General features: G+C 38.3%; 1 protein-coding gene across 2 annotated transcripts in view; it reads left to right on the forward strand.

The window, feature by feature from the left end:
• WARS2 (tryptophanyl tRNA synthetase 2, mitochondrial) overlaps positions 1-26,502 on the forward strand; it is a 94,626-nt gene that overhangs the window by 39,473 nt on the left and 28,651 nt on the right. Inside the window, exon 2 of one of the 2 annotated variants that reach the window (XM_052637407.1) lies at positions 3,608-3,865. In XM_052637407.1, the coding sequence (XP_052493367.1) occupies positions 3,608-3,865 (258 nt within the window). The remainder of the gene's footprint in view (positions 1-3,607; positions 3,866-26,502) is intronic. The other variant, XM_052637409.1, reaches the window with a different exon arrangement.

Below are 26,502 nucleotides of genomic sequence, written 5' to 3' on the forward strand. Positions count from 1 at the left end.
CACTCACATATCTGAAGTAGATTAGCTCTTAGGAGCTAATATTATGTATAAAGTCTGTGGTAAATGTTACATTCTTTTTTTAAAAATTTCAACTTTGTTGATATATATCAACAAATAAATTGTAAGATATTTAAAGTGCACATATACCATGGTAACCTGATATATATTGTGCAAAGACCCCCCTTTCTGGCTTTGTGATAATCTAGAGGAGTGGGATGGGGTGGGAGATGGGAAGGAGGCTCATGAGGGAGGGGACATATGTATAGCTATGGCTGATCCATGTTGATATATGGCAGAAACCAACACAATATTATAATTATTCTTCAAGTAAAAGTAAATAAATTAAGGAAAAAAAGATCCCCCATCAAGCTCATTATTACCACAACCAACACCTTACATATTTGTGTGTGTGAGAGGGAGAACATTTAAGTTCTGCTCGCTTAGAAAATTTCAATTATACAACACAGTGTTATCAACTATAGTCATCATGTTTCGCATTAATTCTCTTTTGCTGTATGGTTTTCAAGATTGGAGGACCCAATATTATAAAGATGTTGGTTCTCCCCAAAGCAATCTATGGACTCAATGTAATCCCAATCAAATATGCCAACAGGTTTTTTTTCTCTTAGAACTTGACAAGATGACTCTAAAATGCATTGAGAAGTGTAAAAGACCAAGGGTGGTTTAGATACTATTGAAGAATAAGGCAGAAAGACGTGTTCCACCAGGTCCCAAGACTTATTAAAAAGACAACTGTAATACTGGTACAGAAATAGATAAAGAGACCAGTGAACCAATGAGACAGAATAGAAAGACCAGATACAGACTCAGACATATAGAGATATTTGATTTATGCTGAAGTGGAATTCTAGAGCAGTGGGGAAAGACAATCTTTTCAATAAATGGTGCTAGAATAATTAGGTATCCACATAGGGAAAAATTAAAAGGAGAGAAAATAAAGCAGACGCTTGCCTCACACCATATGTAGAAATCTCCAAATTGATACAGACTTAAAGATAAAACTTTAAAGCATGCACATACATATATGTTTTATATATGTATACACATATCTTCATAAACTTGGGGTTTTGGAAGATTTGTTCTATGACATAAAAATCTGTAATCAAGATTACATATTTGGTAAAATTAGGAACATCTCTTTATCGAAAGATAACAAAAAAGCAAATAGCCACACAAGGAGAGACTATATTGGCCACACATGTAACTAACAAAATAGTAGGATCCAGAATATACAAAAATTCTTTAATCAATAAAAACATTTTCCAACATCAGAAAAATAGACAAAATAACCTGAATAGGCTCTCCACAGGGGAGAGCAATATGGTTATTAAAATAGCAATAACTGTAATAAGAGTTCTCAGCTTCTCTAATAAATAATCAAAGAAATGCAATTAAACTGTAATGAGATTTTACCTTATATCACCAGTTAGCTAAAATTAAAACTACTGGCAAAGTGTCGGTGAGGATGTGGACCAACAGGAATTGGTGGTAGAAGCTGCATACTTAGGAACAGTTCAGCACACTGTAGTACAATTGAAAAGACATGCATACCTTGAAGAACTGACTCACTAGAAAAGGCCCTTGATGCTGGGAAAATTGAAGGTGGGAGGGGAAGGGGACGACAGAGAATGAGATGGTTGGATGGCATCACTGACTCGATGGGCATGAGTTTGAGGAAGCTCCAGGAGCTGGTAATGGACAGGGAAGCCTGGCGTGCTGCAGGCCATGGGGTCGCACAGAGTCTGACACGACTGAGCTACTGAACTGAACTGAATGCATACCTTGAAGTGAAGTGAAAATCGGTTAGTTGTGTCCGACTCTTTGCGACCCCTTGGACTATAGATTCCATGGAATTCTCCAGGCCAGAATACTGGAGTGGGAAGCCTTTCCCTTCTCCAGGGGATCTTCCCAATCCAGGGATAGAACCCAGGTCTCCTGCACTGCAGACAGATTCTTTACTGTCTGAGCCGTATGACCCAGCAATTCACCTCCTAACTATGTACACTAGAGAAACTTGTACACTAGTAAACATAAGAATATTCTTTTTCACCCATAACTTTTTTTTTGGCAACAGAGAAGTTGCAAAATAATGCAATGAATGTAAAAAGTTTGAGTAGTTGGTGGCTAAGCAAAACATGATAGCCTGTGGAAGGAGCAAACATGAGCTCTGCAGTCAGTGATACTTGGCTTGAAATTGCAGTCTCATGTATGAGTTGTGTGATCATGGTCGATATCTTAATATCTCTGAACCTCAGTTTCCTCGTCTGCAAATTGGAGGCAATCATATGCCTACCATATTGTGTATTATAAGGGATAAATACATTAATGCATATAAAGCATTGAGCATAAATACCAGCAACATAGTAGTTTTCTAGTAAATTGTGGCTATTTTAGTAATATTTTTACTATTGTTAAAAATGATAAGGATGCATTTTATTTTTTCAGATCCTTTTAGTTATAACACATTTATTGATATACATTCATTTTTAGTTTTTTACTATAGAATGCAAAATGATTAAAAGGAAACATGATATTTTTTCACTCTGTATTAAGGACAGAAAATATATTTTGAAAAAAATTTGCAGGGGAATTCCCTGGTAGTCCAGTGATTAGGACTCCATGCTTCCACCATAGGGGGCACAGGTTTAATCCCTGGTTAGGGAACTAAGATCCTACAAGCCACATGGTATGGCAAACAAATTTTTTTTTTTTTTTGCATGCAAAATCTTACAAGTACAGAGGCACATTTTTTTTCTCACTTCCTATTATGACTTCAATAACAGCAAATTAGGTCAGTGGGAAAGCATGTCAAAAATGATTTTATAATTTAAAAATTATGCAAAATTAAAAACTTATTTTGAAGAAATTTAAAAAAAAACAAGTATAATTTTATCAAAAGTCAAAGGAAACCAAAACATGAAAATGTTAAATAACTTTATCAAGAAGTAATATCAGAAATGTAGATTTCCTAAATTTTAGCCCAAGATTCTGCACATTGAATTATATCAGCAATTATTTTTAAAGAAAACTGAATTAAGTAGTAGTAGCCTTTAGCCCTAATGCTATGGCCTTCATTGCCTTACCTGCACAACGAGTGAATCATGTCATAACAAACCCTTGGAGCCTCTTTAACCGCCAGTGAAATTTCACTTCTATGTCTGAAGTCTTTGTAATGACCACCAGAACCACAGTCATTTTTGCTCTTGGGAATTCCTGCCTGTACCCCACTATTTATCTTTCCAAACTGGTCATGACTGTGTTGTCATGTTGTATTGTTCCTTTTATTTTCATAAGCATATCTTCTATCTCCAATTAGATTGAAGATACAGACCTTTCCTTATATGCCTTTGCATTTGTAAGGTTTTGAGTGCAAAAAGAAAAAAAATATATATTATCATCTTCTGTCCCCTAATAGCACCTAACATAGTGTTTGCACCAAGTAGGAACAAAAGAAATGCATAAGGATGATGACTATCAGATTTCATTAAAAAAAAAATAGGGGTAGCCATCATAGCTGTGGTAACATGGGCATCAGATTCATGGATTCTGCTTCAAAAACAATTTTGTCTGTTCTCCTTTGTTCCAGAAAGATGCCGTGAAGCGAATATTCTCGGGCATTCAGCCTACTGGAATCCCCCACCTCGGCAACTATCTGGGAGCCATTGAGAGCTGGGTGAGGTTACAGGACGAGCATGACTCTGTGCTGTACAGTATTGTTGACCTACATTCCATCACTGTCCCCCAAGACCCAACCATCCTCCGGCAGAGCATCTTGGACATGACTGCTGCTCTTCTCGCTTGTGGCATAAACCCAGAGAAGAGCATCCTTTTCCAGCAATCTCAGGTCAGCTTCCCAGATTAGAACTGAGAAAACTTTTATTTTCAGATTATTTGAGGAAAAAACTCAGTGGTTTATATAGCTCCTGTTTGTAATTTTTTTTTTGACCATTCAAAGGTGACTTCATCAAATGTAACTGTTTCATTTTCATTTTTCCCTGTATTCATATCATTGAGTATTATTATAATGCAATAATATTTTCAGCTTTTTCCTGAACTGTACTTGGTAAGTTTATAATGTTTCATATACCAAAAAATTGTATCCCATTATTACTTCTAACTCAAGAATTGTTTTTCTATATTGGGTTGCATTCAAACTGATGAATTCATGCTGTTGACTAGTTTCCTGGTGATGAGGGATAGAATTTAGTAACTGATGGTTTTACATAACTGCAGTGTTGCTTTGCTGGGTATTGCATTTGGAAAGTCTATTGGATAATTCCTATTGTTCATTCTTTGTATAATAACTTTTGAGAAGATTTGAAAGAGCTAGCTGGGAAATTGGAAGATGATATCCAGTATATTGAGTCCAAGCCAAGAAAGGCCTCAGAACAAAGCCAGAATATTTGACTCATATCTTTACTATGGATGAATCAGTTTGCTCTTGGACAGGCGGATAATCTGGCCTAGAGACAGAGCACTTAAGAGACTCCCTAGCAAAGAAGATGAGAGTTTTAACTGAATCATGCTTTACATTACATGTTTTCTTTAACCTGATGACAAACCCCAGCCAAGGAATAGTATGTTATACATGTTTTGGCATAATTTAACATGTATGCAAGTGTGGTATGTGTTATACATGTGTACAACTCCTTTCTTGACCATAAACTTCTGACACTCATTATTTTTATGCATATTTAATCACCCACAGAACTTAATGTAATGATTCACACAGAGCAACCATTTAAAAATATGTAATGAATGAGAAAAATATCTTCAAAAAAATAAATGCAATTATCAACTTAAACTTGTTGCCAGATTAGAGATAATCTGAAAGAATAATAGAATCTAATCATTAACATGACTTTTAAAGGCAGTTTACCTCAGTTTCCTTTTTCACTAAGGAAAGTCAGGAAGGCTTTCTTTACGTATGACTTTACAGATTGAATCTTGGACAGATCTAATTGTTATTAAGCACTTGCTTATGTTGAACAAACATCTGCCTTCCTGTAATGTTCAGCCACTCACTTAACTTCTCTCTGAAAATACACAATAAATAAACTCTGTCTTCCACATGACTGCTATTCCAATACTTGGAGGTATTGCTTGTGCATCATTCTTACCCTCCAGGTGCTTGTTCCATAGGACTTACCTTCTTCATACTAGGTGTCCTTAGATGTCTCACCCTCCTGGTTGTCCTACCTCGGAAGCATTCCTACCTTTTCTCTGAAAAGATGGTGCCTCTCATATTTCATGAAACAATTATCCAAACTCTTCACACTCCTCTCTCACGTTATAATTATCAGAGCCAGTCTAGTAATTATCAGAGCCAGTTTTTGAGTCACCTAATGCATATTCCAAGGCATACCATCTTCACTCCATCTTAGCTGTTTTTGATATAAGCTCTCTTTTGATTCTTATGTGATACTCTTTTATTAAAGAATTTATTTTTAATTAGAAGATAATTGCTTTATAATACTGTGATGGTTTCTGCCATGAATCAATGTGAATGGGCCATAGGTATACATATGCCCCTTCCTCTTGAACCTCTCTCTTACCTCTGTCCCCATTCCACCCCTCTAGGTTGTCACAAAGCACTGGCTTTGGGTTCCCTGTGTCATACAGCAAATTCCCACTGGCCTTTGATTTTGCATATGGTACTGCATATGTTTCATTGCTACTCCCTCAAATCATCCCACCCTGTCCTTCCCCACTGTGTCCAAAAGTCTGTTCTTTAAGTCTGAGTCTCCTTTGCTGCCCTGCAAGCAGGATCATCAGTACGGTCTTTCTAGATTCCATCAGTTCAGTTCAGTCGCTCAGTCGTGTCTGACTTTTTGTGACCCTATGGACTGCAGCACACCAGGCCTCCCTTTCCATCACCAACTCCTGGAGTTTACTCAAACTTATGTCCATTGAGTTGGTGATACCATCCAACCACCTCATCCTCTGTCCCCTTCTCCTCCCACCTTCAATCTTTTCCAGCATCAGGGTCTTTTCAAATGAGTCAGCTCTTTGCCTCAGGTGGCCAAAGTATTGGAGTTTCATCTTCAACATCAGTCCTTCCAATTAGGGTGGACTGGGTTGATCTCCTTGCAGTCCAAGGGACTCTCAAGAGTCTTCTCCAACACCATAGTTGAAAAGCATCAATTCTTTGGCCCTCAGGTTTCTTTATAGTCCAACTCTAACATCCATACCTGACTACTGGAAAAACCATAGCCTTGACTAGATGGACATTTGTTGGCAAAGTAATATCTCTGCTTTTTAATATGCTATCTAGGTTAGTCATAACTTTTCTCCCAAGGAGTAAACGTCTTTTAATTTCATGGCTGCAGTCACCATCTGCAGTGATTTTGGAGCCCAGAAAAGTAAAATCTGCCACTGTTTCCACTATTTCCTCATATATTTCCCATGAAGTGATAGGACCGGATGTCATGATCTTTGTTTTCTGAATGTTGAGCTTTAAGCCAAATTTTCGCTCTCCTCTTTCACTTTCATCAAGAGGCTCTCTAGTTCTTCGCTTTCTGCCATAACGGTGGTATCATCTGCATATCTGAGGTTATGATATTTCTCCCGGCAATCTTGATTCTAGCTTGTGCTTCCTCCAGCCCAGCGTTTCTCATGATGTACTCTGCATAGAAGTTAAATAAGCAGGGTGACAATATACAGCCTTGATGTACTCTTTTTCCTATTTGGAACCAGTCTGTTGTTCCATGTCCAGTTCTAACTGTTGCTTCCTGACCTGCATACAGATTTCTCAAGAGGCGGGTTAGGTGGTCTGGTATTCCCATATCTTTCAGAATTTTCCACAGTTTGTTGTGATCCACACAGTCAAAGGCTTTGGCATAGTCAATAAAGCAGAAATAGATGTTTTCCTGGAACTCTCTTGCTTTTTTAATGATCCAGCAGATGTTGGCAAGTTAATCTCTGGTTCCTCTGCCTTTTCTAAAACCAGCTTGAACATCTGGAAGTTCACGGTTCACATATTGCTGAAGCCTGGCTTGGAGAATTTTGAGCATGACTTTACTAGCTTGTGAGATGAGTGCAATTGTGTGGTAGTTTGAGCATTCTTTGGCATTGCCTTTCTTTGGGATTGAAATGAAAACTGACCTTTTCCAGTCTTGTGGCCACTGCTGAGTTTTCCAAATTTGCTGGCATATTGAGTGCAGCACTTTCACAGCATCATCTTTCAGGATTTGAAATAGCTCAACTGGAATTCCATCACCTCCACTAGCTTTGTTTGTAGTGATGCTTCATAAGGCCCACTTGACTTCACATTCTAGGATGTCTGGCTCTAGGTGAGTGATCACACCATCGTGATTATCTGGGTCATGAAGATCTTTTTTGTACAGTTCTTCTGTGTATTCTTGCCACTTCTTCTTTATATCTTCTGCTTCTGTTAGGTCCTTATCATTTCTGTCCTTTATTGTGCCCATCTTTACATAACATGTTGCCTTGGTATCTTTAATTTTCTTGAAGAGATCTCTAGTCTTTCCCATTCTATTCTTTTCTTCTATTTCTTTGCATTGATCACTGAGAAAGGCTTTCTTACTTCTCCTTGCTGTTCTTTGGAACTCTGCATTCAGATGCTTATATCTTTCTTTTTCTCCTTTACTTTTTGCTTCTCTTCTTTTCTCAGCTATTTGTGAGGCCTCCTCAGACAGTCATTTTGCTTTTTTGCATTTCTTTTTTCTTGGGGCTGGTCTTGCTCCCTGTCTCCTGTACAGTGTCACAAATCTTCATCCATAGTTCATCAGGAACTCTGTCTATCAGATCTAGTCCCTTAAATCTAAATTTCACTTCCACTGTATAATCATTAGGGATTTGATTTAGGTCATACCTGAATGGTCTAGTGGTTTTCCCTACCTTCTTCAATTTAAGGCTGAATATGGCCATAAGGAGTTCATGATCTGAGCCACAGTCTCCCAGTCTTGTTTTTGCTGACTGTATAGAGCTTCTCCATTTTTGGATGCTAAGAATATAATCAATCTGATTTTGGTGTTGACTATCTGGTGATGTCCATGTGTAGAGTCTTCTCTTGTGTTGTTGGAAGAGGGTGTTTGCTATGACCAGTGCGCTCTCTTTTTGAAACTCTATTAGCCTTTGCCCTGCTTCATTCTGTACTCCAAGGCCAAATTTTCCTGTTACTCCAGGTGTTTCTTGACTTCCTACTTTTGCATTCCAGTTCCCTATAATGAAAAGGACACCTTTTGGGGGTGTTAGTTCTAGAAGGTCTTGTAGGTCTTCATAGAACTGTTCAACTTCAGCTTCTTCAGCATTACTGGTCAGGGCATAGACTTGGATCACCGTGATACTGAATGATTTGCCTTGGAAACGAACAGAGATCATATATACATGTTAATATATGACATTCATTTCTTTTCTTTCTTATTTACTTCATTCTATATAATGACTGTAGTTTAATCCACCTTATTAGAACTGATTTAAATATGTTCTTTTTTATAGCTGAGTAATATTCCATTGTGTATATGTACTACAACTTCTTCATCCATTCATCTGTCAGTGGACATCGAGGTTGCTTCTATGTCCTAGCTATTGTAAACAGTGCTGTAGTGAGCATGCGGGTACATGTGTCCTTTTCAAGTATGGTTTCCTCAGGGTATATGCCCAGTAGTAGGATTGTTGAATCATATGGTAGTCTTATTCCTAGCTCTTTGAAAGAAATCTCCACACTGGTCTCCATAGTGGTTGTATCAATTTTAAAAATTATGTTCTATTTCCTTAATTATTCTAGGTGAAAATGTCCAATCTCTGCAAAGTAGCCACTTGTCAGACTGTTTTTTAAAGCAACTTTTAGAATTAAAGGCGTATGTACAACTGCATCCAGTACTTGCACTTTGAGCTCATGGCCCCAGAAGGAACTACTCTATTTTAAATATGTTCTCTGTTGTAAAGGGTTTTTGGCAGTGACCTCCATAAATATATAACAATTTGCAAATATTGACATATCTTCTTCCACATGGTATATTGTTGTTCAAAATAGCAATTGAAAGAGTAATTCACAATATGGGGAGCTTTTTAAGAACTCAAAGTGAGGGATAATAAAATTCACCTTCCCTTTGGTTTTTTATGTTACACAGTGAGCTCTCTGGTTCCCCAACTGATTGTAGGTCTAGGTCAGAGAGTGGAGGCAACTGGGGCTGCCTGTTTCCTCGCTGGCCTCTAAACTGTCTCACAGGTCCCCTCTTACCATCCCTGACTTCAGCTCCCTTGGGGGAATTTCGATAGTTTGCCAGGTAAAATTTGAGAAGAGTACTCATCAGCCCATATTCCACAACTTATATCTTTCTGTCCTCAAGACATGCTTGGTCTGGGCCATTTCCTTCTTTAACTCAGGCAACCAACATTATTACAGCTCAGTGGGTAGACTGGTTATTGTATCAGATTTTCTTTCCTGTTTAAAATATTTAATGAATAAAACTTAAAATATATGTAGAAGAGTAGGAGAATAGTATACTTTACCCCCATCATTTATTAACATTTTGTCATTTGTCTCTCCAAGTTTTTTTTAATATGCTTCTTCATGGTTATCTTTGCCAATTTTATTTATTTATTTATTTGGCTATGCTGGATCTTCATTGTGGCCTACAGCAGCTTCTAGTTGCTGCATGTGGGCTTAGTTGCCCTGAGGCATGTGGGATCTTAGTTCCTGGACCAGGGATTGAACCCACATCCACTGTATTGGAAGGCAGATTCCTAATCAGTGGACTACCATGGAAGATCCCATGTTGTTTTCTTTGTTGAAGTATTTTATAGCAGATATCACACATCATGGCATTTCTTGCCCTAAATATTTCAGCATGCCTTTCTAAAAATTCAGGAAGTTTTCTTACATAACCACAATAGTGTCATCAGACTTAACAAAGTTAATGATAATCCCATGTTATCATCTAATACCCAGTCCATGTTCAAACTATGCTGGTTCTCCCAGAATGTGTTTTATAGTTGGCTTATTTAAATGATGATCCAAGTAAGGTCTACAAATAACATTTGATTATGGATCTTAAGTCTCTTGTTTTTCCTGCCTTTTGATTTGTTGATCGTTTTATTTCTGTAAAGTTAATCTTTCCTTATTTAAAACTTTCGGCTTTTGTGCTACCACTTTTTTCATGCCTTTAGTATGTTAATCAGCTTTTCTTTTACTCACTATAAAATTAGCCTTTTTGGGCATAAACATGAACCTTAATTAAAGGCACTACTTTTGCAAGTTATATAGACAGTTTCTGACTTACAGTGGTTAAACTTATGATGGTTTGAAAGCTATATACATTCAGTAGAAACTGTACTTTGAATTTTAGATTTTGATCTTTTCCCTGGCTGATAATGTGTAGAAAGATACTCTGTTGTGATACTGGGCAGCTCCAAGTCAGCCACAAGATCACCAGGGTAAATGATCAAGACATAACCAATCTGTTTTCCACTTTGAGTACAGTGCTCAATAAATTACATGAGATATTCAACACTTTATTATAGTATAGGCTTTGTGTTAGAGTCCCTGGAGAAGGAAATGGCAATTCACTCCAGTATTCTACCCTCAAGGCAAAAATCCAAACTCCGTTTCTAGAAAACCCTTCAATCATAAGGTCCCTGAGAACATCAGGTCAGTGTTTCTTCCTCTCCACCACTTTTTATCACAAGTTATTTTGTGTTCAAATGATCTGATTAAATTTTATCAAGAATTATTAAAGCAGAAGTTAGAATATTGTTTTGAGAAAACTTGATAAATAAATTCTTAACTTATAAAACAGATAAATTAGAGATCAGTTATGTAATTATAACAAGAGATTTTTTTTTTAATATTGGGAATTTTGTAGTGCTTTTAAGCATTTAGTTGATCATAAAATATGATAGGAATTTAGAAAACAAACTATTGAGAGCCAATGCCAGTTAAAATCGGTTATTCTTGCATTTGCACACACACAATTATTTACAAGTAAAATGAAGAATTTTTGAAATTGTGAGTTAGAAAAAAATATTTTTTTTACATTACATAAGTGTTCTTTTCATGTTCATCTACTGTGTTAAGCAAAGTACATACGGATAAATATAGAGACCAGTTCCGCAGGCCATTGTTGTCTACCAGAGTAAGTTCTAGTAATTGTTTGAAATAGGGAAAGAATTTAGCTATGTTGAGATGCTGATTTTATCAATTATTTTTATCTCCAGTCTTTTGCATTCTTTCTCAGCAGTCTCACTGGAATGATTGAGACTTATTGAAGATTTTTCTCATTATTTTCTTTTTCTTTCTTTCCCACTGGCCTCTAGTCATGGTGCTTCCCCTAAAATATGTTTGCCATATGTGGAGAATTTTTCAGAGCCTCTCCTCTAAAAGGTGTGCCTATGTGCATGCATGTGTGTGTGTGTGAGTGAGAGAAGGAGAGAGAAGACGCCTGCCTGTGTGTGTGCTTGGCAAAGCTTTCCATCCAAATGCCAAGTCAGTGGTCTTTTATTTCTAGCAGGCTTGAGTGCAGATCCAATCTGATTCCCACAGCTGTCTCTGAGGTGCATGTCTCCACATCTTTAGTTTTTACTTTGCTTGGGATTGAGTCACCCTGCAGATGGAAGATAAAAGCTGGAGTTCATAGCTTTAGGCATTGGCTTTCTGCCAAGGCTAAGAGGAAAGGACAACTTTGACCATCAGACCTCCTGTTACAGAGGGTCCGAAACAGTCCAGGGAAGAGTCCAGGGCAAAGAACGAAATCTGCAGCTTCAGAATGTGGCCTCATTCTCTAATTAGAGCGAGGTTTGGTTTCCCAGGAGACAAAAATCAATAATAATAATACAGGAAGGGGAACTATGAAGGAACCAATTTCCGAATGAGGGCCAACGGAACTGACTACATGAATCTTGGCTCAGTAAATACAAACAAAAGTACCTGACCCATGGTGCTTGTCTTAAAGATACAAAGCCAAAGCCTAAACTAGGACTGGGAGTCTCTTGTGTTTGCATTTATCCTCATAATTTTGGAAGCATGTTTAAGTATGTATTTATATCTGTTAAACTCTCAAGTTGTTAGGCTACTGACAACAGGTATACGTTCAACGCAGAAAGCAAGCAAACAAACCTCTATATAAGTTAATGGTCTTGAGGAATCTATTTGTAAAATTGGCGTCACTTCCAGAGTTTCCAGGGAGAGGCAGAGGTTCTAAATGACCCATGGAATAAATAATAAAGAGAAGTTAGGAAAATTATTAAAATACCCAAACTTCTCATGTTATTTCCTTCTCTAAAAGGTTTCCACTAGTACCACTTCCTTGCCTAGATCTATACTCATGTGTGATTCGATGAGAAGCTATTGTGTTTGTGTTGCTTCCATCCTGGAGCACAGAGTTAGGTCACATCTTAATTACACCTCCAAGAAGAGCTTTTTTACTATCAGGGCAATGAGTATGGGCTCTGAAGCCAGATACAGTTTGAATCTCACTGTGATCTCTTCTCGTTGTAACATACTAGGCAAGTTACTGAAGCTCTTTGAACACCGTTTATAATGTCTATAATAAGGATATTTAAACAATATGACGTATACATATGATTCCTGACAGATGTTAACTTTTTCTCTCACCTTACCTCACCACACACATACTGTCCCCAATCCAGGCTTCTTGATTTAAGGATGGAGTGCATTTGTAAGATGAAGATCAAATTAGTGACAGTGCCTCTCTTCATTCCCAATGACAAAACATTTTCACAAGAGTTTATTATCGAGAAATATTTCAAACATTGAGAGGAGTATGAGTATGGATGGCTGCTTTGAAATGCTAACCTTTTGGCATACTTGCTGCATGCAGTTTTTGTTTTTTAAGAAGTAAAACATTACAAGTATAGTCAAAACTGTTTAGCTCTTTAGTCTCATTCTGCTTTCTGCCTCCCCAGAAAATGTGTGTGAAAGTGTTAGTCACTCAGTCATGTCCGACTCTTTGTGACACCATGGACTATAGCCCACCAGGCTCTTCTGTCCATGGAATTCTCCAAGCAAGAATACTGGAGTGGGTTGCCATTTTCTTCTCCAGGGGATCTTCCCGACCCAGGAATTGAACCTGGGTCTCCCTCGTTGCAGGCAGGAGATTTAATCATTTTGACTGCTGTATGATATTCCATTGTCTGGCTCTATCACAATTTATTTATCCATTGTTGTTTTCCTGGCTAAAGATATTTAGATTTTTTCCAACTTTTTGTTATTGTGAATATTATTACAATGGGCATACTTACATATGCTTTTTGTGCACCTCTGAAAGCCTCCCCAGAGGGAACCACTATACTGAATTTAATATTCATCATTCCCATGTACCTATTTACATTTTTATTGCATATGATGTGGCCATAACAATCCATATTATTTATTTTGTATGTGTTAGAACTTTACATAGATAGCCTTATGCTGCACATATCTTCCTGAATCTATATTTTTGTATGCAGTATTAATTATGTGTTCGAGATGTAATCATTTTGACGGCTGTATGATATTCCATTTTCTGGCTCTGTCACAATTTGTTTAATCTATTGTTGTTTTCCTGGCAAAACATATTAAGATTTTTTTCTAACATTTACAGTGGACATACTTACATATGCTTTTTGTTCACCTCTGAAAGGCTTTCCTAGGTGTACATACCCAAGAGTGGAATCATGAGGATATATGACATCAGTGTTAGTGAATTATTGCCAGCTCAGTTCAGTTCAGTCACTCAAGTGACTGACTCTTTGCGGCCTTGTCCATCAGCTTCTCAAACTCATGTCCATCAAGTCGGTGATGCCATCCAACCACCTCATCCTCTGTCGTCCCCTTATCCTCCTGCCTTCAATCTTTCCCAGCATCAGGGTCTTTTCAAATGAGTCAGTTCTTCACATCAGGTAGCCAAAGTATTGGAGTTTCAGCTTCAACATGAGTCCTTCCAATGAATATTCAGGACTGATTTCCTTTAGGATTGACTGGTTGGATCTCCTTGCAGTCCAAGGAATTCTCAAGAGTCTTCTCCAACACCACAGTTCAAAAGCATCAGTTCTTCAGCGCTCAGCTTTCTTTGTTGCCCAACTCTCACATCCGTATGTGACTACTGGAAAAAATATTCCAAGGAATATTGCCAGATTGCTCTCCAAACTGGCATTCCAACTTACGTTCCACCAAAAGAAGAGTTTCCTTTGGTCTATGGCAATATTTGGACTTCCCTGATGGCTCAGATGGTAAAGCGTCTGCCTACAATGTGGAAGACCCAGGTTCGATCCCTGGGTTGGGAAGATCTGGAGAAGGAAATGGCAACCCACTCCAGTATTCTTGCCTGGAAAATCCCATGGACGGAGAAACCTGGTAGGCTACAGTCCATGGGGTCGCAAAGAGTTGGACACGACTGAGCAACTTCACTTTCTTTCTTTCTATGGCAATATTTGGTATAATTAGACATTATTTTTGCCATTATAAAAGATGGAATATCTTATCTCATTGTTTTAATTTGCATTTCCCTGACTACTGGTAAGGTTAAGCATTTTTTCATGTTTAAAGTCTTTTGTTTTCTTCTGTGAATTATTTCTTCACCCCTTTTTCCCACTTAAAAAAATTGTATTTTTTTATTGTTTGTAGAAGTTATTTCTTTACATATCTTAAATATTAATCCTTTGTCTGTTTTACATTGCCTTTTTTCAGTCTATGGCTTGTCTTTTTAAATTTGTAAATGCTGTCTTTTATTATATGGAAGTGTTCATTCTAATGCAGTCAATTCAGCCTTTGCCTATATGGTTTTGTGCTTCTGTTTGTCTTTTGAAGTAATTGTTCTCTGGCCTAATGTCATAAAGCTATTCTTTATGATTATTTTCTAAATATTTTAAAGTTTTGCTTTTCCCATTTAAGTATTATCTACAAATAAATCTTACCATCTTTAGATTGTACACATTTTGACAGATTTTTATTTGCATTATTTTTAAAAAACCACATTTGAAATTATCAGCACAGATCATATCAGGAGTGTCTTTAAGTATTGGGAAGATGTCTAGCACATGTAATGGATGCATATTTTCAAAATTCTAACTTTTGCTTGAAATCTGACATTTTATCATTAGCAACACTTTTTGGAATTGTTTTCCTTGGAATTCCCATCTTCCCTTTTTTCTCTTGACCTTTGCTAGAGGCTACTCTGTTAATCTTTCTGGAGCACAGATTTGGTTTTATGAGACTCTTAACATATCTTGGGCTTTCCAGGTGGACTAATGGTACAGAACCCACCTCCCATTGCAGGAGATATAAGAGACACGGGTTTGATCCCTGGGTCAGGAAGATCCCCAGGAGGAGGGCATGGCAGTCCACTCCAGTATTCTTGTCTGGAGAATTCCACAGACAAAGGAGTCTGGAGGGCTACCGTCTATAGGGTCGCAAAAAGTCAGACATGACTGAAGCAACTTAGCATGCATGCACACGCTGTTATATCTTTCTTTTCTATTTCCTTAGTTTTGTTGTTTCCTCTCTTGCTTCCGTTTTCTTTGATATTACTTTGTTGTTATTTTTATTAAGTGGACCTCATTAATTTTAGCCATTCTTATTTTCTAATATAAATGTAAATATTCATTTCCTTGTAAGTACTGCTTTATCAGCATCCACAAAGTTGTGATATGTAGTATTTTCACCATAACTCATTTGTAAGTGATTTCTAGTTTGTTATTTCTTATTTGATCTGCGATTTATTTAGAAATAGGTGTTTTAATTTCCAAATACATGACTCTCTTTTAAAAACCATTTTACCCATTTGAATGACTAAAATTAAAAAATACTGATACGGCTAAGTTTTGGTAAGGATGTAGAGCAATGTGAGCTCATACATTGCTATTAAGAGTATAAAAAGTCAGTTTCTTATAAAATTAAACATATACTTATCGTGAGACCAAGCAATTCCCTAGGCATTTATCCAAGAGAAATGAAAACATTGTCTACAAAATGACTTGTGCTTCCCTTGCAGCTCAGTTGGTAAAGCACCTGCCTGCAATACAGAAGACCCAGGTTCAATTCCTGGGTTGGAAAGATCCCCTGGAGAAGGGAATGGCAACTCCATCCAGTATTCTTGCCTAGAGAATCCCATGGACAGAGGAGCCTGGCAGGCTACAGTCCATGGGGTCACAAGAGCCGGACATGACTTAGTGACTAAACCACCACATAAATGTTCATAATGTTTTTGCTCACAGTAGTCCCAAACTAAAAACAGTACAAATGTCCACCAACAAATAAATGATTGTAGAACATTCAGTCAATGGACTGCTATTCAAAGTGAAAAGGAGTATGTAACAATATGAAGGAATAGCAGAAACGTTATGCCTAGTGAAGCCTACTAGAGAATAATTCATATTACATAGTAACATTTATTTGATATTCTAGAACAGACAGAACTAATCCATAATAACAAAAAGTAGATCAGTGGTTTCCAGGAGCAAGGGTGAGGAAGGGATGAAGAATTAACTGCAAAGTGGTATGAAGAACCTTTCTGGTGACATTGAGTTGCTCTGTATCTTGATTGGTGTGGATTTATTAAAATTCCTAAGACTGAGCAGCTAAAATGGGTCCGTCTTACTGTTTGTACGTTATGCCTCCCTGGTGGCTCAGAGGTTAAAGCATCTGCCTGCAATGTGGGAGACCTGGGTTCGATCCCTGGGTTGGGAAGATCCCTGGAGAAGGAAATGGCAACCCACTCCAGTACTCTTGCCTGGTGAATCCCATGAACGGAGGAGCCTGGTAGGCTACAGTCCACGGGGTCGCAAAGAGTTGGACACGACTGAGCGACTTCACTTCACTTCAAAGTTTATTTAATATTAAATTTTTTTTATAATCAGTAGGCACTTAGAATGTTGTATAAGTCAAAAAAAACAGAGGAAAACCCATGGAACTGTGTGAGAACATTATAGATAGTTCAACTCAGTTGTCTTTCAGACATTTAAAATGATAAAGGCAAAGTAAATATGGCATGAATATGTCATGTGAACTTCTGAGTCACCCAATCACAATGTAACCAAAAAACAACCTGCTCACAAATGTAGCCAGTAAACTAATAATTTGATATGTTGATGTAACATGCTCCCTAAACTTCTTGTAAAACCAGCAAGAAGCACTGTGAAACTAAGTGTTGCAACTGTTGACCCCACTCCAAGGAAAGTATTAAAGAAGCTTTGCCTGAGATAGTGCTTTGAATTAGACTGACAAGATCTTTTCTGCCAAGAATTTTAGGGAATTTCAGTCAAGAGATAAAAGAGTTTAAAATAAGCATATGAAAATTATCTTATGATTTAAGACTTCCATCATTTTTGTTTGTTTTTAAATTATTTTTAATTCATGTTTTTCCTTGTTTAAATATTATTTATCCCAATCAAAACAGCAACAAATATATGTGGGGAGAGATATCTTTTATGAACATATTTTATACTTACTTGTCATATATTACAAAATAAAGAATACATCTCAATGTTTGTTTGTTGGTTTTTAATGAAGCACAATGTGACCTCTAATTTACCTATCCTTCGTCTTTTCTTCTTATACTTCTTTATTGCTCTGATTAATTGATGTACTGATTCCCTCATTTCTTTTATGGTTTTCTCTTGATCCCAATGTTAAGGCCGTAACTTCATTTTCTTCTACTCTAATAGCTCATTTATTTCCTTTACGGATTCATCTTTAATCTCCAGAATTCTGTCCTAAAGTAGGTAGGTAGGTAGGTAGATAGATCTATTATATATATTCTGCCCTTGTGAAGTTTCATCTGCTTCTATAACTTTCAGCTATCTTCTCTCAAATTTTGTTTCTATCCTTGACCTTTCTTCCTAAATTCAGGCATTTTGTGTGTGTGTTTCTAGTTGTCTTCTAGGGGAGAAGGCAATGGTAACCCCCTCCACTACTCTTGCCTGGGAAATCCCATGGACGGAATAGCCTGGTACGCTACAGGGGTTGCGAAGAGTCAGACACGACTGAGTGACTTCACTTTCACTTTTCACTTTCATGCACTGGAGAAGGAAATGGCAACCCACTCCAGTGTTCTTGCCTGGAGAGTCGCAGGGACAGGAGCCTGGTGGGCTGCCATCTATGGGGTCGCACAGAGTCAGACATGACTGACGTGACTTAGCAGCAGCAGCAGCAGCTATCTTCTAGACATCTCTCTATGAGATCTTTCAGAAAATCTCAATGTGAACATATCTAAAACCACAGATTTGGCCTGTGAGCAGCAGTTTGCTAACCCCTACTGTATGAGGATTATATGTCCTCATCCACTGCCATGTGAGCAGCAGGCAGTGCATCAGATAGGAGAGACATCTGGTCATGCTCCACTGATGCTGGGCTTGTCCACATGACTTGTTTTAGCCAATGGAAAGTGAGCAAGCATGGCACATGCCATGCCCAGGCAGAATCTTTACAAGCCATTCCATGCTTGTTCTAACTCTCTTGCTCTTTTTCCTTCCTTCTAACTCAGTTTAGGTCCTGGAATGAGAAGGTAAATAAAGCAGAGTAAACTTCCCAGGCGGCTTCCCAGGTGGCACCAGTGGTGAAGAATCTGCCTGCCAAAGCTGGAGACAACAAGAGATGCGAGTTTGTTCCCTGGGTTGGGAAGATCCCTTAGAGGAGAAAGTGGCAACCCACTCCAGTATTCTTTTTCTGGAAAAGCGTATAGGCGGAGTCTGGTGGGCTACCGTCCATAGGGTCACAAAGAGTCAGACATGACTGAGCGCACACACGCCACCCTACAGCTACTAATAGGTGATGTGAATAAAAAAGAAACCATTGCTGTGAGCCACTTATTTAGGATTGTTACCCAGCATAGGCTAGAAAAAGCAGACTAATACACTGCTATAGATTAAAAAAAAATACATGTTTACACATACACATGTATAAATTAGGCAATAGAAGTTTGAGGGAGGTGACTTTTCAGTCTGGAGTAGACTTAAATAGCTACTTACTTAGCTTTGGAAGTATTGGACTAAGAAAAAAGTATAGAAAAATCCAAATGTGTACAGATAGATATTCATTAGCAAACATAAGTACCAACAGGAGGCAGACCAGTTGAAGAGAGTGAATGAAAGTTTATTGATAAACTTTCTTTTAATTAAAATCAGATCCCCAAACAAGGCCCCTCTTAAGGGGATTTGCGATGGGGATGATAAGAATCTAATAAAGATAACTCAGCATGAAATTGCTAGTTTTTGAGAGAAAATGATAAATGGGAATTTGTGTCTAAACAGTCTTACAAGTGCCCAATCCAAAACTTAAAAGTACCTGATTCCTGGGAAGATAACATTTATATGGGAAATAGTAAAATCCCAAGGGACACTTAGACGTTTGATCTAAGATTCATTGAATTAGCTAATTGCTTGAATGGATTTGATTAATACCTAGCAACTGTATTTTTTTTTTGTATCATGCTGTGCTGTACTTGTTAATTAAATGTTTTTGAAAAAATTTGAATTCAGCAAAATGCAGGAAATAGTACAACAGACATTTATGTTCCCAACACCAAGGATGAATATTGTTGACATTTTGTCATATTTGCTTGATCTCCTGTATTAAATCTCCTGTATTAAAGTTGAAGGACCCTTTCATTCTTTCCTTGCTCACTCCTTTCACCCCTCCTCCCTGCATCCCTTTTCTCTATCCCCAGGCAATGAAATCTTGGCCTTGGCCTGTATCAATCTAGCCAATTTGTCACACCTGTTTTCATGTGCAATCCCATGAGCAATATGCAATAGTTTTAATTGTGTGGTTTTAAAAAAATGATACAAGTCATGCTGTATTGTAGAATCTTTTTACAATTTTCCTTTCCCACATAGCAGTATGTTCTTGTGATCGCATGTTAATTTTTTATATTTGGCTAGAGTGCCATTATACAAATATGCCACCTTTTATCTAGATATCACCCTGTTGACAAATTTTTAATGTTTCCGTTTCATGCATTCATTTAGCAAATATTTATTGAATACTTACAGTGTCCAGATCCTGTGTCAGATACTCATATCAATGAAGAAAAGAGACAAAAATCTTTGCCACCATGGTACTTATATTGTATTGGGGTGACACAACATAAATAATGACTATAATAAATAAACCAAACAAAGTATATTAGAAGGTGACAGGTTATATAGAAAGAGGCTAAGGGGAATTGGGAGTGGTGTTGAGGGAAACACAGGTTGTTATTTTAGACAGCATGGCTGGGTAAGCCCCCTTGATAAGATACTATTACAGCAGAGACTTAATGTGAGGGAGTTAGTGAGGTGAGTATGTGGGGAAAGAGAATTGCTATCAGAGAAGAGTCAGTGCAAAGCCCCTAAGCAGGGAGGTGTCTGGTATATTCAGGAAACACAAGGAGGTCAGCAGGGCTGGAGAAGGGGGAGCAAAAAGGGTAAGAAGGAGGATTGGTATCCAGACATTATAGGATTAAGTAGGAAGAGATGATCATGATAGACCATGGTAAGGACCATACAATTCACTCATTTAAAGTGTACAATGAAATGACTTTTAGTGTTCACAGAGTTGTGCATCCATCACCACAGTCAAATTTAGAACATTTTCATCACTCCATGATAAAACCCAGTACCCATGGGCAGTCACTTGCTTTGCTCCTCCTCCCTCTCCATGGCAATCTCTGATTCACTTTGTTTTCTATGAGTTTCCCTGTTTCGAACATTTCATACAAGTGCATTTTGTGATTGGCTTCTTTCACTTAGCATCGTGTTTTCTTTATATATATATATAAATTTATTTATTTTAATTGGAGGCTAATTACTTTACAATATTGTATTGGTTTTGCCATACATTGACATGAATCCGCCGTGGGTGTACATGTGTTCCCCATCCCTCTGGGTCATCCCAGTGCACCAGCCCTGAGCATCCTGTATCATGTATCGAACCTGGACTGGCGATTCATTTCACATATGATAATATACATGTTTCAATGCCATTCTCCCAAATCATCCCACCCTCGCCCTCTCCCACAGAGTCCAAAAGACTGTTCTATACATCTGTGTCTCTTTTGCTGTCTCACATAGAGGGTTATCGTTACCATCTTTCTAAGTTCCATATATATGCGTTAGTATACTGTATTAATGTTTTTCTTTCTGGCTTACTTCACTTAGTATAATAGGCTCCAGTTTCATCCACCTCATTAGAACTGACTCAAATGGATTCTTTTTAATGGCTGAGTAATACTCCATAGTGTATATGTACCACAGCTTTCTTATCCATTCGTCTAGCATCGTTTGGTAATATAACTCCAGTATTTTGGCCTCCTCATGCAAAGAGTTGACTCACTGGAAAAGACTCTGATGCTGGGAGGGATTGGGGGCAGGAGGAAAAGGGGATGACAGAGGATGAGATGGCTGGATGGCATCACCTACTCAATGGATGTGAGTTTGAGTGAGCTCCGGGAGACAGTGATGGACAGGGAGTCCTGGCGTGCTGCGATTCATGGGGTTGCAAAGAGTCGGACACGACTGAACAACTGAACTGAACTGATCAGTACTTCATTGTTTTTATTGTTAAGTAATATTCCATTGTATGGATATACCACATTTTGTTCATTCATTCATTGATCAGTGAATTCATTACTCAGTATTTAGGTTGTTTCCACTTTTCCAGGGTGCTTCTCTGGTGGCTCAGAGGTAAAGAATCCACCTGCCAATGCAGGAGATGTGGGTTAAATCCCTGGGTTGGGAAGATCCCCTGGAGAACGAAATGGCAGGCCAGTATTCCTGCCTGGAAAATCCATTGACAGAGGAGCCTAGGAGGCTACAGTCTTGGGGTCGCAAAAGAGTAGGACATGACTTAGCAGCGCTTTTTCAGATATTTTCCACATGAAAAATGCTACTCAGAAAATTTCTGTAAAGTTTTTTTATAGTTGTATGTTTTAATTATCTTGGTATAGATCTAGGAATGAGATTGATGGGTGATATGGTAACTCTATATTTAACATTTTGGGGAACTGTTAAAAGTGTTTGGAAAGTGGCTGCAGTGATCAATGCAAAGAAATAGAGGAAAAGAACAGAATAGGAAAGACTAGAGATCTCTTCAAGAAAATTAGAGATACCAAGGGAACATTTCATGCAAAGATGGGCTCGATAAAGGACACAAATGGTGAGGACCTAACAGAAGCAGAAGATATTAAGAAGAGGTGGCAAGAATACACAGAAAAACTGTACAAAAAAGATCTTCACGACCCAGATAATCACAATGGTGTGATCACTCATCTAGAGCCAGACATCCTGGAATGTGAAGTCAAGTGGGCCTTATGAAGCATCACTACGAACAAAGCTAGTGGAGGTGATGGAATTCCAGTTGAGCTATTTCAAATCCTGAAAGATGATGCTGTGAAAGTGCTGCACTCAATATGCCAGCAAATTTGGAAAACTCAGCAGTGGCCACAGGACTGGAAAAGGTCAGTTTTCATTCCAATTCCAAAGAAAGGCAATGCCAAAGAATGCTCAAAGTACCACACAATTGTACTCATCTCATACGCTAGTAAAGTAATGCTCAAAATTCTCCAAGCCAGACTTCAGCAATACGTGAACCGTGAACTTCCAGATGTTCAAGCTGGTTTTAGAAAAGGCAGAGGAACCAGAGATCAAATTGCCAACATCTGCTGGATCATGGAAAAAGCAAGAGAGTTCCAGGAAAACATCTATTTCTGCTTTATTGACTATGCCAAAGCCTTTGACTGTGTGGATCACAACAAACTGTGGAAAATTCTGAAAGAGATGGGAATACCAGACCACCTAACCTGCCTCTTGAGAAATCTGTATGCAGGTCAGGAAGCAACAGTTAGAACTGGACATGGAACAACAGACTGGTTCCAAATAGGAAAAGGAGTACGTCAAGGCTGTATATTGTCACCCTGCTTATTTAACTTCTATGCAGAGTACACCATGAGAAATGCTGGACTGGAAGAAACACAAGCTGGAATCAAGATTGCCGGGAGAAATATCAATAACCTCAGATATGCAGATGACACCACCCTTATGGCAGAAAGTGAAGAGGAACTCGAAAGCCTCTTGATGAAAGTGAAAGAGGAGAGTGAAAAAGTTGGCTTAAAGCTCAACATTCAGAAAAGTAAGATCATGGCATCCGGTCCCATCACTTCATGGGAAATAGATGGGGAAACAGTGGAAACAGTGTCAGACTTTATTTTTGGGGGCTCCAAAATCTCTGCAGTTGGTGACTGCAGCCATTCTTTTCTTACTCCTTGGAAGAAAAGTTATGAGCAACCTAGATAGCATATTCAAAAGCAGAGACATTACTTTGCCGACTAAGGTCCGTCTAGTCAAGGCTCTGTTTTTTCCTGTGGTCATGTATGGATGTGAGAGTTGGACTGTGAAGAAGGCTGAGTGCTGAAGTATTGATGCTTTTGAACTATGGTGTTGGAGAAGACTCTTGAGAGTCCCTTGGACTGCAAGGAGATCCAACCAGTCCATTCTGAAGGAGATCAGCCCTGGGATTTCTTTGGAAGGAAAGATGCTAAAACTGAAGCTCCAGTACTTTGGCCACCTCATGCGAAGAGTTGACTCATTGGAAAAGACTCTGATGCTGGGAGGGATTGAGGGCAGGAGGAGAAGGGGACGACCCAGGATGAGATGGCTGGATGGCATCACTGACTCGATGGACATGAATTTGGGTGAACTCCGGGAGTTGGTGATGGACAGGGAGGCCTGGCGTGCTGCGATTCATGGGGTCACAAAGAGTCGCACATGACTGAGCGACTGAACTGAACTGAACACTACTTGGTATGAGAGTTCTACCACCAATGTACAAAGGGTCCCTGACTTAGGATTGTTCAACTTACAGTTTTTCAACTTTACAATGGTACAAAAGCAATAAATATTGTAGCAGAAATGGTACTTTGAATTTTGAGTTTTGATTTTTTTTTTCCCCTGGACTAGCAACTCTCATGATGTTGGGCGTCAGCAGCAAGCTACAGCTTCCAGGCAGCCCCATCATCATGGGGGTAAACAACTGACACACTTATATTTCTGTACCTATACAACCATTCTGTTTTTCACTTTCAGTACAGTATTCAATAAATTACTTGAAACATTCAACATTGTAGTATAAAATAGATTTTGTCTTAGATAATTTTGCCCAAATATAGATAATGTAAATGTTCTGAGCATGTTTAAGGTAGGCTAGACTAAGCTATGATGTTCTATATGTTAGCTGTATTAAATGCATTTTCAACTTAGGATATTTTCAACTCGATGGATTTATCAGGAAGCAACCCCACTGTAAGTTGAAGAAGATCTGTAAAGGAGTCCAAATTCTTCTTTTTTTTTTAACTATCCTAATGACTGTAAAGTGATAGCTCAATGTGTTATTTTTTTCTCAGTGTGGTTTTGATTTGCATTTTCCTGATAGACTAATGATGTTGAGCAGTTTTTCATGTGCCTATTAGTCATTTGTGTATCTTCTTTGAAGAAGTATCTTTTCAAATCCTTTGCCCATTTTAAATTGGATTATCTGTCTTTTCATTGTTGAAGGATGAGTTTTTTACATTGTCTGGATACAACTTTCTTATCAGACATGATTTGCAGGTAACTTCTCCTGTTTTGTAAATTTTCTTTTACTTTCTTGATGGTTCCTTTGAAATACAACATTTTAAAATGTTGATGAAAACCAGTTTATCCATTTTTTTTTCTTTTGTTATTTGTGCTATTGGAATCACTGATTAAGACAAGGTGAAATAGGAAAACTTAGTCCTATTTTTTTTTCCAAGCAATTTATACTTTTGGCTGTTACACTGAGGTCCCTGATCCATCTTGAGTTAATTTTTATGTATGGTGAGAAGTAGGGGCCCAGCATCGTTCTTCTGCGTATAGATATGTGTCTGTGGATATTCAGTTGTCCTAGCATTATTTGTTGAAGAGACTATTCTTTCCGAACTCTCACTTCTTTTCCACTGATCTATCAGTTCAGTTCAGTTCAGTCGCTCAGTCATGTCTGACTCTTTGCAACTTCATGGACTGCAGCATGCCAGGTCTCCCTGCCCATCGCCAACTCCCAGAGTCCACTCTAACTCACATCCATCAAGTCAGTGATGACATCCAACCATCTCATCCTCTGTCGTCCCCTTCTCCTCCTGCCCTCAATCTTTCCCAGCATCAGGGTCTTTTCCATGGAATCAGTTCTTCTCATCAGGTGGCTGAATTATTGGAGTTTCAGGTTCAGCATCAGTCCTTCCAATGAATGCTCAGGACTGATTTCCTTTAGGATGGACTGGTTGGATCTCCTTGCAGTCCAAGGGACTCTCGAGTCTTCTCCAACACCATAGTTCAAAAGCACTTCTCCAGCACCATAGTTCAATTCTTCAGCACTCAGCTTTCTTTATAGTCCAACTCACATCCATACATGACTACTGGAAAAACCATAGCTTTGATGAGACAGACCTTTGTTGGCAAAGTAATGTCTCTGCTGTTCAGTATGCTGTCTAGGTTGGTCATGTTTTTCCTTCAAGGAGCAAGCAAATTTTAATTTCATGGCTGCAGTCACCGTCCACAGTGATGTTCTATCTTTATACTAGTACTACATTTTCTAAATTAGTATAGTACTACATTGATTGATTTTGGGGTATTAAAGCAAGCTTGCATTTCTAGGATAAATCCCACTTGATTATGTTGTGTAATGCTTCATGTATGTTGCTGGATTTAATTTGCTAGTGTTTTGTTGAGGGCTTTTGCATCTGTATTCATGTCATTGGTCTATAGTTTATTTTGTTATGATACCTTTGCCTGGTTTTGGTTTCAATGTAATACAGGTCTCCTAGAATGAGGAAGTGTGCCCTCTTCTCTTATTTTTTTGGAAGAGATTGTGAAGAATTGATATTAATTTTTTAAATGTTTATAGGAATTCGCTAGTGAAATCCACTCTCTACCCACCACTGAGGGTTCATTTTGTTATTGTTGCTGTGTCTGCTCATTGACTTTTCTGCAGCAAATCTGTAAACTCCATCTTCACAGTCCTGTGTGGTCACTACAGTCTCTGCTGGGTTAGCTTAGTGTTCAGGTAAAGATTGAGCTTGTTGTTGTTATTGTTTAGTCATGTCCAACTCATTGTGACCCCATGGACTGTAGCCTGCCAGGTTCCTCTGTCCGTGGGACTTCCCAGGATGGAGTGGGTTGCCATTTCCTTCTCCAGGGGATCTCCCTACCCAGAGGTTAAAAAATGTGTCTCCTGCATTGACAGGCAGATTCTTTACCACTGAGCCCACTGGTGATTGAGCAGAAATGTCTAAATGCTTTGATCCGCATGTGCACAGCCTTGCCAGAGGCCCAGGAGCATGTCAGATCTTTTCAAAGCCCTCCATAAGCAAATCATTTCCCAGTTTTTCTCCATAAGATTTTTTAGCCAGCATCTTGTTTTTCTCCTTCTGGTATCAGCCTCTCAGGCAGCAGTAATATTAAGTCATTGCTGGTGATTATTTCCGAAACATGTCCCAAGGAGAGGACTTTTCCAACTGAGTGAACGCTAAATCAGGT

Source organism: Budorcas taxicolor, chromosome 3, assembly GCF_023091745.1.
Source record: "Budorcas taxicolor isolate Tak-1 chromosome 3, Takin1.1, whole genome shotgun sequence".
Taxonomy (NCBI): domain Eukaryota; kingdom Metazoa; phylum Chordata; class Mammalia; order Artiodactyla; family Bovidae; genus Budorcas; species Budorcas taxicolor.